This window comes from Lipophrys pholis (assembly GCF_963383615.2).
Source record: "Lipophrys pholis genome assembly, chromosome: 5".
Taxonomy (NCBI): domain Eukaryota; kingdom Metazoa; phylum Chordata; class Actinopteri; order Blenniiformes; family Blenniidae; genus Lipophrys; species Lipophrys pholis.
The window spans coordinates 13,586,485-13,605,923 of record NC_137628.1 but is presented as its reverse complement, the minus strand read 5'-3'; the positions used below and the strand labels follow the sequence as shown (position 1 = coordinate 13,605,923).

The window sequence follows — 19,439 nt, the reverse complement described above, 5'->3', positions numbered from 1 at the left end:
TCAAACATGTACCGGGAATCATCCATTTCTTTGCCTTCGCAGTTAGTGCTTGGTTCAGTGGTATCCCGACGTTTTGGAAAAACTACAAGTGAGCATGCACGAGGCAAGTGTAATTGAAAGAATCGCACATTTAAAAAAAATATCGTCTTTAGGCAACAAAGTTAAAACCCCTGAAAATAAAGAGGGTTTCGCATCACCCCCAATGAACGAATATGAAGACAACCAATACACTTATTTTTGATAAGCAAAGTGTGAAACGCCCGCAAAAAATACCCTCGTACTGGCTGCACTTATTACATTTTTTAAATGCTACTCTTTCATGTAATAACTTGGCAAAATGTTATTACGATAATGGCTCAAAGGTAACGGCAAGTTATTACATTATTGGCATTATTACATATAAAATGGACAAAAATGATGAGATTGGCAGGTATAACATTTTGGCTTTCATCACATTGAGTTGGTAATGTGCATCTCAATAGACTTGAATAAAATTATTTATAAAATATTAACTCAAAAGTGTAAAGTTGTTTCCATATTAATAATTATAGCATACTATTGAAAAATGCTAATACTTTGACAGTATTTTTTTTAATTTTCCTGATACACAAGCTAAGATAGTTTAATTTTTTTTTCCTTTTAAATACTGCGTTTATTTCATTATTAAACATGGTTTACCACTTTATACAAACTATATGTACTGAAGTCTTTCTTAAATTGTCTAAAAGACAATTTTTGTATTTTTTCAAGTTGTAATTACATAAATATTGTTACAGTTTTAGAAGCTTTTCAATAAGTTTATTCATCTATTAGGAATGAAATGGAATATTAATCTAAATATATTCTTTAAAATCTAATAATCAAAATCACATTTATTTTGCATTTAAAATTAAATTTTTATATTGATTTATTCTTGGTAAACAAGAATAACCCTCAATTCGAAAGTAAGAGAGCTCAGTAAACCTTCAGTATAAACTGACTCATGCTGTCCATGATGTCATAGTGTTGTAGTTTCACACTATGGCCACCAGGGGGCGCTACAGTCAAAGTGATTAATCTAGTTGAGAAGTCATGGGAAGCTCACAAAACCATTCACACACAAAAGTAATCAAAAAGAAAGTGAATCGATAAAGTAGAGAATGCAGAAATGTATTACCAATGTACAAAATCTGGGCATGTTGAGTATTTGACATTACTGATAAATGCATAATAATAATGTATTGATCAACAAACAATGGAATTACTCTTAAAATATTTTCTTTACATTAGATGTTCACTTTACTGAAGTCCAGCCACAACCTCCCTCACTCACCCACCCACTCACCTATGGGGATGAAGGATCACCACTGGAGTGCTGAGAGAATAAAAACACACACAGAGAACATGCAATCTCCATTCAAACCCACAAACTTGTCGCTCTGAAACCGCTGCACTACCTGATGCCTTCAGGTATAATAAGATAAGATATTCTAATTTGAAAATTCTTGGGTTTACACTGCTTTTGTCCCCAGTTTACTCGATGTTTCAAGTGAAAATGCAGCATTTTTGCATTTTCAGGAAGGTTTTACATTTACACGGATACCTTTTTGAAAACAATGTTCAGTAGTTTAACGGTACAGCGCAGGCGCAGCAGCAGCGTCTCAGAAAAGTTGCATCTTCCCATTTCCACACAGTCGACTTTTACTCCTAATAACACTCTGCATCTTTCAAACCGTAAACAGTTTTGGGGTTTTAGATGAAAAGGAATTCAAGGCAGGGCTTCTGAAGTGGATTGCATAAGACTGAACCTGGTGATGTGGCAGCCGATTGTCATTTGAAATCTTCCCAACAAACACACACAAGAACAAATGAGCCCAGTTTTACTCGTGCGTCAGGCAGACATTCACAACGTACAGATAAATTACAACATTATGAAACAGAATAGAATGGCCTGCATGACCAGGCTGGACATAACTTTCCACCGTCGTGACACTTACATCAATTGTTTGTGTGATAACTTTGGAAGATCCCCAGTTTTTTAAAGAAGGAGAAAGCAAAAATAAAGCTGAATCAAGGTGTGGTTAAAAACCCACCGGAGAAAGGAGGAAACGTGTCGTCAGGAGTCAAAATAGAAATATTGTAATTTGGTCAATTCATTATCGTTTTCACATTTGCTACTGCAGCAAAGTAGGAAACCGAATTTGACTCTATCATCCTCCTGGTGTGACATCGATACCACATCAGTACCGTGTACATTCATCTGGTCTCTAACAAACCCCCCCCCCAGAGTCTTGTTTCTGATGCGTTTTGAGAACGCGTGGCTCAGTTCCACCTCAGCTCAGGACACTTTGCAGGGTTGTTTCTCTTTCTGCTGACTTTTACCACCTGTGAGAACAAAACACAGCGTTACAAAAACAGAGCGTTCGAAGGAAAGAGGCAACGAATGCACGAAATGTGGACTAACTGGAACGGCTGCCCTGCGTGTTGAAGCTCCTGCTAAACTCAATCAGACGCTGATGCTTTTGCCGACACGCATTATGTAATTGAGAGTGGTAAAAAAATCTGCTTAGGTGTTTATTGTTGGTTCACATTGAGTTTGTGTGAATATTGGAATACATTTCCATGAGATATAACGCATTTAGAAAGACTTGGACACAAATGAGACTCTAATCTGACTTCAAGATGACTTTGTAAAGTGTAAATATAAAGCAATCGATTGGAACATTCTCCTTGTTTGTTCACTGATAAGTGTTTTAGTAAGAGTAGCGGACATCACACGTTGAGTGGTTAGTGCTCTCGTCTCACAGCGAGAAGTAGCCTTTCTGTGTGGAGTGTGCATGCTCTGCGTGGCCTTCCTCCCACAGTCCAAAAACATGTATGCGAGGTCGGCCGGTGACGCTGAATTGCCCCTAGTTGAGTGTGAGTGTGGTTGTTTGTCTATATAAGTGTTTGCCCTGTGACCGACTGGCGACCTGTCCAGGGTGTGCCCTGCCCTCGCCCACAGTAGGCTGGGATCGGCTCCAGCGCCCCTGAACTGGATAAGCGGGATAGAAGATGGACGTTGAGAGCGATTGAAGTTCTTTTCGGTGAAAGAAAAGTTCAGAAAAGTTTTGTGTCTTCACGGCAACGTTTTGAAAACGATGTCCGTTTACATGGAAACGGCAGAAACACTGATAATGATGTAGTTAGCATGTTGGGCCACTAGGGGTGGTGCTGTTGTTTTTCTTTTTGTGATGAAACCACACACATGCTAGCATACAACAATACACTATAAACTTTAACATTGGCGAGTATGAGACATTCATATGGACCAACAACAAAGTTGGATCGTTATTCCCGGTGACTCTCGATATAAAACAACCAAGTCCCAGGAGAATATGGACCGTCCAGGAGTCATGACACTCGGGAGCCAACCATTGTTGTTATTGTCCAGCTACTTGCACATGTGCAGAAGAACTGTTTCACCCCCATTTCCACGGAGACAGAACATTTACAAAAAGTCCTACCTTGAGAGACATTTTTCAAAAACCTGCATTTATAGTGGCTCTGAACACAGTTGTGGTGGAAACGGTGCCTGATCCCCGAGTCAGTAAATCAGTGGTACATTATTGAAAGTACACTGTGGGAGTGAGTTTTTGTAAAAACATGCAATGCTGGAGGATCCAAAACTATTTTTTTTAAGTGAATTCATCATGAGTGCAATCTAAAAGATAAAAGATATTTTTGACAGAGTTTGATTTGACATGAAGAATCACCACATATTTCTAATGAAAATCATCTAAAACGCATGCGTATAGATTCGATTTTTATTGCGAAAGTGAAAACATTAGAAAATGTGGCGTCCTATCATTGAGTCCAAGGCAATGTTTAAATGTGAGCGGATATTGCTCTAAAAAAAACCCTCTTTGTACTTTAAAGCATCGATGATGTCTTTCCAGATGTGCCGGCTGCACACACCTTAGGCATTAATAACACCTCGTAACATCAGAGACGCAGGCTTTTGAGTTGCCCGCTGAATAATCCCAGACCACGGAACAGTTTTACACTTTGCCTCAGGCCATTTTTTAGTGAGTTTTGTCCCTGGAAATCTGTTCATTGTTTCTCTGAATCACGCTCACACATTCTAGGGGTGCCTCTGAGCCCAAGCAGTGAGATCCAGCAGAGAATCATATCTGTTTACAATCCAGTGCTGGATATGTACCAATATTGCTAAATCTGTGAACCTCTGCTCAATTTTAGATCTGAGAAGCTTTTCCTCTATGAAATGCTCATTGTTTACCCAACAAACTTTACTGACCTGTTGTCAATTGATTTGGGTTTTTCTTCGCAAAATGTTCCCAGCATGGTTTTTGTAATGCAAAAGTTAGTCTTTGGTTTGGCTGGAAAACATTCAATGAGCAGTCATATTCCATAAAATGTTAAAATATCTCAGTTTCAACACAATAAATGTTTAAGGGTTATGACATATATTACATCTAACAGTGTCCCAGCTTTTGTGGAAATGGTGTTATACTTGTGACTTACCCTCCTTGTCTTGTTCAGTGTTGATGGTCTGCTCAGACGCTGTCCTTCGACTCAATCCAAACGGTTTCTTATTCCCTTTGGGCAGATTTACCTCGACACTATCCTGGATCTCATCAGTCTCGCTCGTTTCTGGAGTTGGAGTCCCCGCGTTGCTGTTGGAACGTTTAGTAGATTTCCGGAAGAGCTTCAGCTTCCATGGAAAACGCGATTTTTTGTCCGACCGAATTCCGTTCGGCTTCTTGAAGATATCGCTGGGTGCCTCTGCGGGCAGCAGACTCGGTCTGTCCACCTTCTCGCTGTTGGCCAACCGCAGCGTCCCCTGCTTATCTTCCTCAAGTAGATCAGAGATCCTCTTAAGTCCTGGCTCCTGCAGAGAACCCGTCGGACGTTTTGCATCGTACACCAAATCGTACTTCGGGTTGTAGAATTTGTGCGCGGGCACCTGAATGCCAGCCTTCTTTGAATCCCCCAAGGTAACCTGGAAGCGGGATGTGGTGGCCGGTAGCGGCGGCCGTTTGGAGCCTGCTCTGGAACGAGCTGCGTCGATCTTCTGGGCGGCAGGCAGACTGACGTGAAACTCCTTGTATAGGTTCAGTTTCTTAGAGATGGCATAGAGCTCCCGGAAGTCCTGGTCAAAGACGTCGACCACCTGTCCTGTCATCACGGTGACCATGTTGCGATCCATACGGGACGTACACCAGGAGAAGCTGCAACACAGATAATCAATGGTTATGTTGATGATTTTATACTGAATTATATTTCTTCTCTGATAACTTTAGAATAAATTTGAAAAATGTTGCAATTAGTAGGCATTAAATGAACTTAAAACATACTTTTGTTCCTTAGTATTCTTAAAGAATGAGCAGTATAGACTAAACTCGAAAGTACAGAGCCCCTGAGTGACTTATTATCTCATTCCCATGCGCTATCAACGCGTAGTAATGACTTACTATGTTGTAATCACGCGTTATTTTATTTTTTTTCTCGATGGCCACTCTCAGGCCCCGTTTCTACAACATTTTCAAGTGAAAACGGAAAACGTTCGTTTCATCTTGGAAGTTTTTTAACACAACAACGGTGCTTGGAGCCACAAAAGAAATGCAACCTTTTGAAAAAAAAATTTCAAGGTGGAACTTTTTGAAAACGCTTCATGAAAACGGTGGAAAATGCAACTTTTTGAAAATGCTGCGACTGCACATGTGCAAAAACAACCAATAGTGCCAACTCGTGGCTGGGCATGCTTGCTACATCATTTTCTTATGTTTCTGCCATTTCTCTGTAAAAAGGACATCGTTTTCATAATTTTGCTGTGCAAACAGGGCTTTAGTGACATTAAGGAGTTTATTTGCTTCACTTAACGTCCCAGGCTTCATAATTAATCTTCATGAGACGGCCAAACCTGTAAGTGCAACTTTCCACCCCAAAACATCAACATTTCAGAAAACCTGATGATCAGGTTTGTCGCACATCTCCTCGGACCACAACATCAAGGCACGAGTGTTGAGGTGTGGTTTGATTAATGGATATGATTAAATGCCTTTTGTTGTCGAGCATCTCGCTCGTTTATAATAACGTTTACTGGCAGTATGACTGCAGTCCTTTGTGCTTTCTATTTAATGGCAAACAAGTTTCTATGGAGTTTACTACATTTCAGCAGAAATGTGCCTAAATGCAAACAAATAATAGTCTGCCTTACTCCATAAGTTGCAAACACAGACAGTTCCGATCTCACCTGTAGGAGCCAAACATCACTTTGTCTCCATCCACCAGCATGTACTTATTACAGACAGCACCAGGCAGCCGTCCGGTGCACAAACCGAAGCCCACTCCCTGAAGTGTTCTGGCTCTCATGTTCTGCAATGACAAGAGGGTCAAAGTCACGTGAAATGAATTCATATATGGAAATTATGTCAGGATGTCTATGCATGTTCTCCTTTGTCCAGGTTGGACGCATTTTCAATGAAATGAATCAGGTCGACATGATGTGGGTGCTAAGTTTTAGAGAACTGATCAATTATTCAGAAGCCTCAAATATGAAATAGCAGACAAAAGCATCATGGTTCTTTAAATACAGGGTAGTTCTTATACAATTACAGTATAAGACCTTGTTTACACGTTTCAAGTAAAAATGCAAGTTTCACGTTTACACGGCAACGTTTTGAAAACGATGTCTGTTTAACGTCGAAAACAAGGTAGTTTTCATGTTGGGCCACTAGTGGATGCTGTTGGTTGTTTTTGGAATTAAACCACTCATACATACTTGTAGAGAACAACATGCTATAAACATTAACAACGGCGAGTACGCAGACATTCGAATGAACCGACGAAGTCGGTTTGTTATTCGTGGTGACTCAACTATAAAACTACCAAGTCTGAGGAGATTACTGACTGGGAGCCATGACACTGTTATTGCTGTTATGCGCATGTACAGAAGAACTATTTACTACACATGCATTTCCCCCCCGTCTCCAAAGAGAAAGAGCGTTTTTGAAAAGTTCCACCTTGGAAGCCGTTTTCAAAACATTGCATTGTCAGTGGCTCCAAGCGCCACTGTTGTGTAAACGGACACCCAAAACTCAACAGAAGTTTTCTGTTTACGTTTGAAAACTCTGTGTATACGGGGCCGTAGGCACTGAAAGATCAGTCTTCACGATTACCTGCTGGCAAATGAAAAGTTGTTGTTTAAATTTCAATTAAGTGTCTTTTTATATTTGTAACAACATAGAAGCACATGTTTACTGTGTTCTGGGTTGTACGTGTCTCATCATCCACACGGTGACGTTTCTATTGGTTCAATTTGATCAATAAATTGTTCCTTGGGGTGCCGCTTTCATTTGTAAAGTGCATTATTGTACAATTTCTGCTTCAACTTTCATGAAAAGGAACAAAAATAGATTAAATTAAATATCATAACCACCTTTTGATGGCAGTGGAACACTCCCGTTTGCTCCACCGCCCCATCAGGAGATGTACAAACACACTGAGGAACAGTTTCTTCTTCAGAGCTGCAAGACCCTATCACCCCAACAAGCCAGAGCTGGAAGTCCCGCCCCCTCACCAATTTATTTATGTATATATTATGACTTAGTGACTCAGTGTTTGTATAAATAAAGGATGATAAACAAATGTTCCTTGGGGTTTTTGTTTAATCTTTTAAAGATTAACCAGATTATGTTTTTTTCCTGCTGTGTCTGAAGTTTGTAACTTGCATGAAGATCCTACCCGAAGGTGGTGTGCACCAATCTGCAACCTGGAGCACATATCCAGGAAGTGCGGCATGCCTTGCTCATCCAACAAGATGTAAACAGGGATGGCACGTCGCCAAGCTGCATCCATCAGGTCCTGCAGGATCTGGACGTCCGTGAGCAGGTCCATCACTATTGCGATTACCTACAAGAGGAAACCAGTGCATCATTTTATAAAGCAACATTGGCAAAAAATAATGTATGTTTTGTCTATTTACTGCATCAGAACAGAATGAAGTACTGTGGCAACACCCAGGCCCCGATGAATTTCTCAGAAACTCCAGGTTGGCAAAGAAAGTAGACAAACCGCCTCCTGACTGTAACTCTTCCAACCCGGAAAGTTGCAAATGACGAGTGAAGAAGACAATCTAATATGGCGGCATTATTCTAGCAAAAGCTATTTTTTTATGCGAAGGGAGAGTTGTCTGTCTGTATCTGAATCCGTCTGTCCAAAGTGGTGAGTAAACCCTGGCTTTACAGATACAAATCTTCCCACAGCAGAAGTGTAGCAGAAGTCATACGTGAAAAGACTGCGCAGCCGCTCGACTCGCAACTGGTGATTTGTCTGTATTTTCAGCACATGTAGCAGAATACATAGAATTTTCAACTATGAATATCTTCGTACGCGTCAACAACTCTTAGTCGCATTGAGAAATGCTATTAAATGAACAAATTCTAATACAGATGAGCAGATTTTTTTAAACATTTGAAAACCTAATTATTTTTGCAGATTCTGGTTTGCCTTGACACATTTTTTGGTTTTTTACATATTAACAAATCTCCCTTTGAGCAGACTGACTCCATACGCATTGACAGATGCTCCAATAATGCTCCAATATTCAAAGTTACTCAGTGCCAATGTAACAAATGAACTTGTTGGCTGAAATTAGACTAGTTCACAGTGAACGCCACGGCAACATTGAATCAAACGTAAAGATTTTGATGGTGAACAAGCGACGCAATAGTGACTCTTGCTTTTTGGCTTTTGAAACGTAGGGCCTTGTTTACACGACTACATTTTCAAGCGGTACTTAGAGACATCTTGTCTTGCAGAGAGCTAACAGAGAAAGTGCACAAAGTGAAGCTAATCTGAAGTGAATCACTTAACCAGCTGCATGTGTTGTAACCTCGGGGGCCCTGCAAGACTTCACGGAACAGCCTCAACTACCACTCATTCAACAGTAGAAGGAACCTCTTATCCTGCTTTATTTCATTCAGGCCGACGGAAGATGCTGATAAAGCGTTTGTGACACAAAAGCAAATCTCTTAAGGAATTCAAACATGTCTCTCTCACACAGCTTGTGCTTGGTCCCTGTTGAAGCAGTGAGATTAACAAAAGTTTCCACTTCGCTTCCACCAAATAGAATAACTGCTATGGAGTCAGTGGTTATACAGGCAGGCAGCACAGTACAGTTTTAGGCCCTGTTGACACGACAACGGTGCTCGGAGCCACTGAAAACGGAACTGTTTGAAAACTGCTTCCGGGTTCTAACTTTTCGAAAACACTCCGACTCTGTGAAAACGAGGAAAAACACAACTTTTTGAAAACGATTGTGTTGCACATGTGCACACGGCCATAGTAAATACTTCTTTGACGCATGCTTGAGTAGATGGACAATAACAACAACGGCGGCTTCCAGGGATGACTCCCAGTTCATATTCTCCTGGGACTTGGTAGTTTCTGCTGTTTCCCTGTAAACAGACATAGTTTTCAAAATGCTGCAGTGTAAACGCTAAACTTTTCTGAGATGGAAATAAAAAAAACTATGTAAACGGGGGCCTAACAATTGAATAGAAACTTGAAGGGAAAAGAAATGCGTATCTTTCACTTTTGCTGTCATCACTAATGCATAATGGTGTAAATATCATTTGGATGGTTCAACCACATTGTACCACAAAGAAGACAATGTTGGTACTTAAAATAAACACCGGTATCTCTCATTCAGTCAAACAATGAGTATGCTTAACGCAAAGTTTAGAAGAAAACATATCAGCGCTAAAGAACTAAGACACATCTAATCTGATAACCTGTGAAATAACAACTGAGCCACAAACAAAGGAAGGCAGGGAGGCTTACTCTATTTATTGACACTTTTAACATGTTGAGACATGTAGAGTGCAAACCAGTGAGTGGAGGTTTAGCAGAGTTGTATTACTGTACAACAACTGTGCCAAAGCCATGGAAAATTGGGGGGAAAAAGGTTTCTTGTAAATTTGCAACAAATGTTCCTCTGTCAGGGAGAAAAGACCCGCTGTTTCCACGCTTATGTCTCAGTCAGGAAAAATGCTGAGTGGGCCCGTGAGGAGAACAACAAAGTTACAAGCTGGGATTTGTGGATGGCTGACTCAGAACTGGATCAAACAAAACTTCCCAGACTAAGAGAGTCAACGTCATATCTGTCTACTAAGAATCAGACTTTGTTCTGATGTAGGACTGAAGGCCTCAGTATACGACTGCGTCTGGAGTTCCCAGAGGGCAGTGGACAGAGAAGTAGCTCACCACCATAACACGAGGGGCAAAGACGAATCGGTTACTTAACCGCATGAAAGTGGTTATATAGATAGTGTTTATGTTCAGGTTGTGCACTTGAGGTCATAATGAGCAAGTTGGCTCAAAGATCGGCTGTGGTTTCCTTAACTTCAGGTGTAAGCCAGCAGACTGTGGCGGCGATCTCGGCGCTCGCTTCCTGCATGGTGTCGTCCACATTCTCAGAGGTGTGTAAAGCATCGCGGACGGCACTGCGACCGGAATGGTTTTTTGCCCTGTCCCTGGACGGTGTGTCCTGTTCACTCTTGAATTTTGCGGCACTGCAGGGACGTCATGTATCGTTTGCCTACGGAGAATAAGCGAAGCACACGACAGGCCCGTTTGTTGCGTTCTGCTCATGCTCACTTGAGGTTGCCCACCTGCTTGTTGTCTTTAAACAAAAAAACTTGAGGAAACGCTCTCCAAACTCAAATTAGCCCCTGATTAGTCATGGAAAATGCCGAGATATAAGTAAACACAGCAGACAGATGACCTTATTGTGAGCTCATGACGAGAGGCGGGAACAAGCAGGAACTGACGCACTTGTTGTAAATCTTTCTCATGGAAAGCAAATAGATAAGAAGGGCAACATTACTCTGTTATGGGCCAGGTGTTTTGTCCCAATGCTATGAATACCAACAAGTATGGAAGCAATTGTGGAAATAACAGCGTGTAAGTCATCAAAAAGGAATGAAGCTATAAACACACGACTGAGTGGGAAGTGAAGGAATAGAGGGATTCCATCGGAAGACTACAGATAACTGAGATGAGCTGTGCACAAAAAAATAAGATAGCCGGTGTAATAACCTGGAGTAATTCAATGACACACACTCTGATCCAGATTTAAAGAGGCGTAATGAGGCAGACTGAGGGGAGTGGAGCCGGAACAGTTGAGTCAGCGCGGCTCCGGCTGGCTGTGAGGAAAGACTACGACTGGCAGCTCATATAAACCCACCCACTCCAGGCCCTCACTTTCTGTGTGAACAGGGATCGACTGTTCATTCACGTTGCCCAGGCATTGTGTGAATGAGCGGAATCCCACAGAGCACTTTGTAGCCAACAACCCTCTAAGTTACTTGGAAGTAAATAGACACCAGTGTCCGCTCTGTGAATGGAGCTGGTTTTCCTTGGAAACAGTAAAGAGATATTTTACATTATACCACACAATGACATTAGTGGAAGAAGTGAGCTGAAGCTCTGAGCAAAAGCCTCGAGTGATGCTCTGTGAGACCAATTCAAGCAAGTGTCAGCACAGACGTAATCAGGTTCACCGAACCGTTTGGGTCCTCAAAGAGCTTTCTCCAAAAGTTATTATTTAGTGTGTAAAGTAATCTCTCATCAATGGTTTTCTGAGTTGCGCTCAAGGTCAGGTCTGGTGTGGACGTTCACGTCTCTGTTCCTGGTTCATTGAAGCCGCCAAACGATCCATTAAGAAAACTTTCTTTTGCATTTTGGGGGTCCGTTTATATAACATCGGTGCAAGGAAGCCACTGAAAACACAGCTATTTTGATGATTTTTTTTTAAAGAACGCCATGTCTCCATGTAGACGGGGAAAACACAACTTTTCTGACAGCCAAATTCCACCGCCGGTGCGACGCCACGCCAGGCACTCACGAGGGAATTGCAGCATTGAGCAAAAGATCACACCAAGACATCCGTGGATACAGACAACAACAAAACACTAAGTTCATTTTCGTTACGGGCATTCATTCTTCAGTGACTTCAATGATTCCTAGTGTGCTGCGAGCAGTAATGCTGACACTCTCAGAAGGGGTGTCTTATTTTGAAGGACTGGATGCTCTTGTTCATGCCCGTGTGTGACTTCTAGGCTGGTGCAATCGGCCCTGTTCAGATTGAAGCGTGTTGGCTGTGGCAAGCGGGGAAAATAGACTCACTGCGTGTCATTGATGCACACCATTGACTGGAATGGAGACAATTCAGAGCTCCTGGTGTGGCGGAGCCATAACGCAGCTGTAACGCAGGCCGTGGAATTTCAGGGTGAAACGCTGCTACTGCACATGCGCATTCCAGTCATAGTAAATCCTTCTGCCCGTGCATGATGATTAATTCATAACAATGGACGTAAATGTTCACTCCTCAGTTTAACAGTGCTCCTCTAATAAAATGGACATTTCCTCCACCATCATCCGGATCACATGTGGAGACATATTTTATTTCAAGAAAGAGTTAAAAGGATTTTCAATATTTACAGCGTATTGTTCTCGGCATGCATTCATGGATTTATAACATAAAAACAGCACCCACTAGTGGCCTGAAATGAAAAGTACCCCGCTTTCAGCATTTCTGCTGTTTCAAAAAACAGTTTTCAAAATGTTGTCATGTAATTGTGAAACTCTTCTGACACTAAAATGCAAAAACCACACGTTTTTACTTGAAACTGAATGGGGCCCAAGTGTATGTGTGTTAGAGATGCATGATGTTAGTTAAACATGCAAAACGCAATAATATTTGAGTATAGCATTGGCAATAAACACTCGAGTATAGCACGCCCATGTGTCTGTGCTAAGAGATTTGTACTTCTATTTGAACTAAATATCACTGTGACATAAGTGTGTCTAGTTTTTTTCCAATCTCTTCTTTTTTGTTTAAAGTATTTTTTACTTGATTTTTGTGTAAATCTAGTGCAGCAAGGTGAAGTCTGATTGGCTGTGTGTGTTGTAACACACAGCATGAAGGCACATTCAAATTATAATTTATTGGCTGTTAAGTCAGTGTTTTGAGATATTCAAATGTCAATATCACCATGAAAAACCATTTGTGCCATTTCATGTGCCAATACTGTGTGTGTGTGTGTGTGTGTAAGATTGTATCTGAACAAAAGGACTTTACAAAAAGGTCATAAAAGGCATTTTCTGTTTAAGCTGACAGATAACAAAACTGTGTTCACACACACACACACACACACACACACACACACACACACACACGGTATTGTGTGTATTGTGTTATTTCACAATAAGAACAAATTCAGGTTGAGCGAGGGAGAAGTGCTTGTATTGATTCATCAAATGAATAATGTGAAAAATCTTTATGTCCCATAGAATATGGGTCTAAAGAAAGGGTTATTTTATAGCAATATATCAGTCTTCAAAATGTAAGGTATGTTGATAGAAAGACAAAAAAAAAAAAATCCTTTATTCACAATAAACTAAACTTGCTGAAAAATGCTGAAAAAGTCATTGACTAAATTCTTGGTGTGTAAACCTTTACAGTTTTATAAGTTTTCTTTTACACTCCAGACAAAATCATGTCTTTTGGATAAATAAAGTAAGTGAACAAGCTCATATCGCAGGCAGCATGTTCTATAATAAATGTATCCAAGTTACATGAAAAATTTGGAAAATGTTCCTATTACCGTATGTTCCAGACTATCCGTCGCATTTTTTTAATTGTTTTTTCTGGTCCTGCGACTTATAGTCAGGAGCGACTTATAGATCAAAATATATAACCTGTATAACACAGCTCGTATTATGGTGAGCTTCTGTCCTGTTCTGTCCAGGACACACTGCGCTTTAATGTATTTTCAACCGATATGATCGCGTATGAAACCTTGGCGTGGGGAGCACACCACCTACCCGGTGAAGGCCGGGAACAGGGGACACGATGCGGGGACAGACGCTCTACCGTCAGCCTCATGTGGGCCAGAACCGGGCTCAGACACAGACGCCACAACCGTCTGGCGACTTATATATGTTGTTTTCCTCTTCATGACACATTTTTTGACTGGTGCCATTTGTATTCCGGAGCGACTTATAGTCTGGAAGAAACGTAGTTGACTGCATTGCTGTAATAATAGTGGCAATAGAGTGTTTTACATTAGATTTTAGTGCTGTTTGAAGCATACACTGTATATAAACTCAGGAAGCAGGATGAATATAAACAGTGGTATAAACTGTGATTATATTGGCGAAGGGGTAGGATTAAATAACTTTTACGTTGCCCTTTCCCTTTTTAGACATATTAAACTTTACATGTTTTATATGTGTATGTACAGTATGTCTTGATAAGTGTGTGTGCAAGGTATTGATTTTCTTATTTTATATATGCAAAGTCACAAAACATACATTTATTGCTATAAATGTAGGTGTTTATGTGTGTGTGTGTGTGTGTATAGATATAATAAGTAAATAAATACATTAAATAAGTTTATCAACATATACAATATGCTTATAAACTTTATGATAAAAATAAGCTCATGATTAAGTTCCAAATAATTAAATACATTTTTACATAAACAAATAGATGAAATAAGTTTATGAATCAATAAGTAAGACGGTCAATCAATACGTTTATAAATAAATAAATAAATGGTTAGAGGTCCGGAGCCCTCACCTTGCTGGCCTCCTGGATGAGCCTCCGGACCACCTCCTTGATGTGGGGCCCGTTGTCTTTGGGCGGGTGAGTGTGCACGGCCACCCGGGTCACCCCCTTGAACAACGCCCCGCTGGGCCAGCCGATGTCCAGCGGCGGCACCTCGGTGTCCGACATCTGGGGCCAGTAGGTGGAGGGGACCCCGGAGTCCGCGTCTGCGTCCTCCGCCGCCCCCTCCTCCTCCTCCGACCCGGTGGGACGCACTCTGCCCCCGCCTTTCTCCCCGTCCGGGTCGTACTTTGTGAAGGTGCTGACGAGGAGCTTGACCTCCCTGGCGGACAGGAAGTCCTTCATTTTGTCGTCTTTGAGGCGCATCTTGAAGGCTCCGTCCCCCCTGAGCAGCAGCTCCTCGATGGCGGCTCGCTGCTCCTCGCTGTAGTAGAACTCCGGTCTGCTCTCCGGGACCTTCACCCCGATGTGGCCGTCCTCCATACACATCAGCTGGGAGTCTGCCATGGCCGCGGCGGCGGTGGGGCTCCGCTGCTGGAGCTCAGAGTACCGCTGGCTGCTTGACCTGCTTCCCAGCACAGGTGAACCTAAAAGTCCGGGGAAGTTTTTTTTTCTTTTTTTTTTTTCTTCCTACCTGAGCTCGAGAGGCGGAGGTGGGGCAGTCAGCTGTGCTGCGTTCAAGTGCCGGCGGAAAAAACAGTGCTCCACTTCATGTGCAGAAAACCGAAAACCTGTGATGCGTTTTACATCCCACCAGAGCATTAAAAAAAAAAAAAGTTAACTTACACAAACCTGCACAACAAAGATATTAGAATATGATGATAAAGTTCAATATCTTTTGTCACTCATTTCAGAAACGGAAACCTGAATATTATATAAATTCATCACACATAGAAATAATATTTAAAGCCTTTGTTTCTTGAAATTTGTGTCTCACAGATAATAAAAACCCCAAATTCACTGTCTCAGAACTTTATAATAATGCATAAGATCAGGTTGTTGTTTTTTAAAAAAAGGACATTTTCAACAGCCATGTCAGGCTTCTGGAAAGTATGCTCATTTCTATGCACTCAATACTTGGTTGGGCCTGCCTTTGCCTGAATTACTGCATCAATCCAGCATAGCACTGTTCTGCTGTAAGGTACATTTTTTGAGATGTACCTGTACTATAAGCATGTGTAACAAGAAGCATAAAGCCTCTGCTTCTCGACATATCACAGAAATTTGTGAATTTAAATGAAAACAAGTCAAAAGCATTTGTAAAAACAAGCACTGCTTTAACAGCACTCAATAGTCATCGCTGTAGCCAAATTGTAAACACGGGTCACAACCAATTGGACCCCATATTGTGACATTAAACCCTGTCTTCTCCCGTATGTCTACATGCAAACTTAAAGATTGAGTTTTTCCAAATCTCCACTTTGAGTTTTCAGATATGAAAATGACTTGTAGCTTCGTTTACATGTAAACAAAAGGCCCAAACGTATTGAAATATCACAGTTTTTGTTACGTGCAGAGAGGGACTTAGGTGTCCGTTTACACGACAACAATGCTCGGAGTCATTGAAAAGGTAACTTTTTGAAAACAGCTCCCAAAGTGGAACTTTTCAAAAATGCTCCAACTCCATCTCATTTGAATCGCGGGAAACGCAACTTTTCTGAAACGTTGCTACTGTGCATGCACACCACGGTCACAATAAATCATACTTTCAACAAATTACTGAACATATTGTTATTAAAAAAAAAAGTAATTATATAAACTATCAAAATGTGGCAAAAAAACCTATATTGGTTATTTACAATAGAATAGAATTACTTTATTGACCCAGAGAGAAATTCTCATAAACTAAACCAATGGTTAAGTGTTCATCCAGTGGGAGGAGTTTATGGTTCAATGTCTTGCTCATGGACACTTTCATATGGACAGAGGGGTTTGAAGAATCAAACCAGCAACCTTCCAATCGAGACACGACCACTCTGCCAACCGAGCCACAGCCACCCTGAATTCAGTTGTTAGCATTCTGCCCTCAAGAAGGTTATGCTGGACCTTATTGTGAAGTGTCCATGTTCTCACGATGCATCCACGGGGTTCCCCCGGGTCCTCCAGGTTCCTCCCAGTCTGAAAACATGCACTTGAGACTTATTTGTGGTCCTAAATTGACACCAGTGCTGAGTAGTGTTCTGTCTCTTTGTGATTGCGTTGTGTACAAACCTGAGTTGGATAAAGTAGTATAGAAGATGAATGGATGGATGAATGATTCAGAGAAAACAAACCTCCCTGTATGAGAATAGTCCTCCATTCAGCTTCTCCGCTGCGCTATCTAACTAACACACGGGTGTCACGCAATGTTTGGTTCAGAGGCCACATACACCCAAGTTTTATCTTAGGTGGGCCAGACTGATAAAATAGGGCCATAATAACCTATTTTCTCTTGTGGTGCGAGGAATATATGCAGTGAAAAAGCTCCTCAAAGCCCCATTACAGACAATTATATTCAATCAGAAAGACGCCTGGGCAAATTTACAGTCACCAATTAACATATGTGTTTGAACTGTGCGAGGAAACTGGAGACCGTGGACAAAACCCATGCACGGGAATGATATGTGAACAAATCATACTCCCCCAAGATCCCCAGACTAAAACTTGCAATGAGGACAGAATATGTATCAAGCTATTGTATGCAATCTATAAGAAGTCATATTTCTTTGAGGTAAATCAAAAAGGGGCAACCGAAATGTAACTTGAAGCAGCAGAAAGGCTGGTGCTGTAAACGCATGCTGTCTAAAGATTATCTTTACCTGGTAGGCTTCCTGTTCTTAAAAACTAACCTGCCTAGTTACTAAACAGGCCAATCAACACGTACCAGGCGAGGCAGAGTGTGTCTGCTGACCAAAGAAGTCCACACATAAACCTTCATTTAAATCAGGCTTATGTTTTCTGACTCCAAATGTAACAGATTATTTACCTCAATGCATGTTCTCTTGACTCAAACTGAACAAAATAATAAAATCAAGTATTCCGTTTTGAGTATCAGCTACCAGGTGCTCATTATACAAACAAAACATGAGAGCCTTTTGCTTTCCCTTCATGAATTTCTAAGCATGCTTGATCACGAGAGTGAACAAATAATCCAAATGGATTACTTATTCAGTGCTTGCACAACGTCTTCATACATGGTACACTTGCAGTGAGTAATCAGGTAAAGCGTCAAACGCCATTAAACTGCAGTGATAGCAATGGCTCATGTCATTGAGATATAGAATATGTATGATAAAACATGATGAATTGCACAATTTATTGGGAATTGGGAATTCAGACAGAGGCTGGTAAGAACTTTTTCGTCACAAGCAGTTTTGTATTTCTCAGGTCGTAAACACTGGAACAAAATAACTGAAATAGATTTTTACTCAGTGTCACCTACAAATTTGCTTTTCTTTCAGAAATAGATTTTAGTTCTGTCTTCATCCTGAGGACGTTCTTGACAGGACACCTCTTTTTCTGTCTGCATGGGGAGCAAGGTCCTTCTGAATTTCTTCTTCTCTTTTCTTCTCGACATATCTACTGTTTTTTTCTCTTCCAAAAGAAACCCTCATAAATAAAACATGTATTGATATATATTTTCATATATATCAAACCTCTGTGTTTCCCAGGTTTTTTTTTCGGGAGATCCGCCTCTACCAACAACATCTTTTTTTTTTTTATCTGACTATGATAGTTACCATATACACAAAATATTGACACACTGACAAATTAAATTCAGGGTTTAAAAGACCAAGCGATGGTGTTTCAAACAGCCTGAGTCCTGTCTCGTGCCGCCCCCTGGCGGCAGACATAGAGGCAGCACAAAGCCACCAAACGCAGTCTGCATAATTCAGTTGCATATAGGTTGTATAGAATGACATAAGAACACTTGAACCACTTTTTAATATACAGCTAAAAGAAAAGATAAAACAGTGGGGGACACTATATTGTGTGTTTATTTTAATAAAAATTTAAATTCAAAATAAAAATATTTTGATTTTGCCTCAGTTCTATTTAAGGCTCTCAGAGGATTCTGGGAGTACCGGCTGGGTTAAGCCTTTTACGATGTTAATGGCTTGCGTTTCTGAATAAATCCCCCAAAACAAAAACAAAAACAAATGATAGTTTCTTCTTGTGGTTTGTTTGTTTCACATCTGTCGGTTAGCATTAGCATTAGCCAGGGCAGTGCGCTGTGACCCTGATATAATGTGAACGGATATAATCAGAATAGCAGATGCATGGAATGTTTTCAGTTTAGCACCGGGATGCTACAAAACAAAGGAAGAGGGACGCAAGCGGTTCTCAGACTCTTTAATCTTAGTGAAAATCACTGAAGTAAGACAGAGTGTAAAACCTGTTCTGCCAAAATATCTCGAGGAGGAGAAAGATAATTCGTACAACACCAGCAACTTAATCTGCAGAGCCATTTGGCCCAGCAGTTGGATCCAGAAGGATTTTACTCCGAGCCATGCCACCTGCTAAAGAGTTTAGGGGCTCATACAACAGCCACGCCACATGTTGCACATGAGGAAAATATGAGTGATACACTCATTAACAGTGAGCTTGGAGGTGTGGCGGCTCACAGCAAGCTTAGTCCCACCGTGTACAGTCAACAGTCCGCAGAGGGCAGGTTGCGTTTCGACTCTATATTCGGCTTAACCGCATTTATTAAGTACTTGTACTGGTAATCAACATTGGCAAGTTGTTAAAGGTTAGTACTCGTACTTTTTTTTTTTTTAATCGTAGCATTGGTGCATCCCTAACTCAAATGTATGTTCTTCACAATTGTGGCGTCATTTAA

General features: G+C 41.0%; 1 protein-coding gene across 1 annotated transcript; it reads right to left on the bottom strand.

Annotated features, from left to right (window-relative positions):
* Nucleotides 1–1,122: 1,122 nt before the first annotated feature.
* Nucleotides 1,123–15,300, bottom strand: fam83fb (family with sequence similarity 83 member Fb). The gene is made up of 5 exons (XM_080464588.1): nucleotides 14,630–15,300; nucleotides 7,726–7,893; nucleotides 6,236–6,357; nucleotides 4,504–5,210; nucleotides 1,123–2,364 (listed from the first exon to the last, which is right to left on the bottom strand). The coding sequence occupies exons 1-5, from the start codon at nucleotides 15,122–15,124 to the stop codon at nucleotides 2,318–2,320; spliced, it is 1,539 nt and encodes a 512-aa protein (XP_080320714.1). The 5' UTR covers nucleotides 15,125–15,300; the 3' UTR covers nucleotides 1,123–2,317.
* Nucleotides 15,301–19,439: the final 4,139 nt, after the last annotated feature.

Coding starts and splice junctions, on each gene's coding strand:
- fam83fb (XM_080464588.1), bottom strand. CDS start 15,124: ATGGCAGACTCCCAGCTGATGTGTATGGAGGACGGCCACATCGGGGTG. Junction 5,211..6,235: donor GTGATGTTTGGCTCCTACAG/GTGAGATCGGAA, acceptor TCTGTGTTGCAG/CTTCTCCTGGTGTACGTCCC. Junction 2,365..4,503: donor CACTGAACAAGACAAGGAGG/GTAAGTCACAAG, acceptor TTGTTCTCACAG/GTGGTAAAAGTCAGCAGAAA.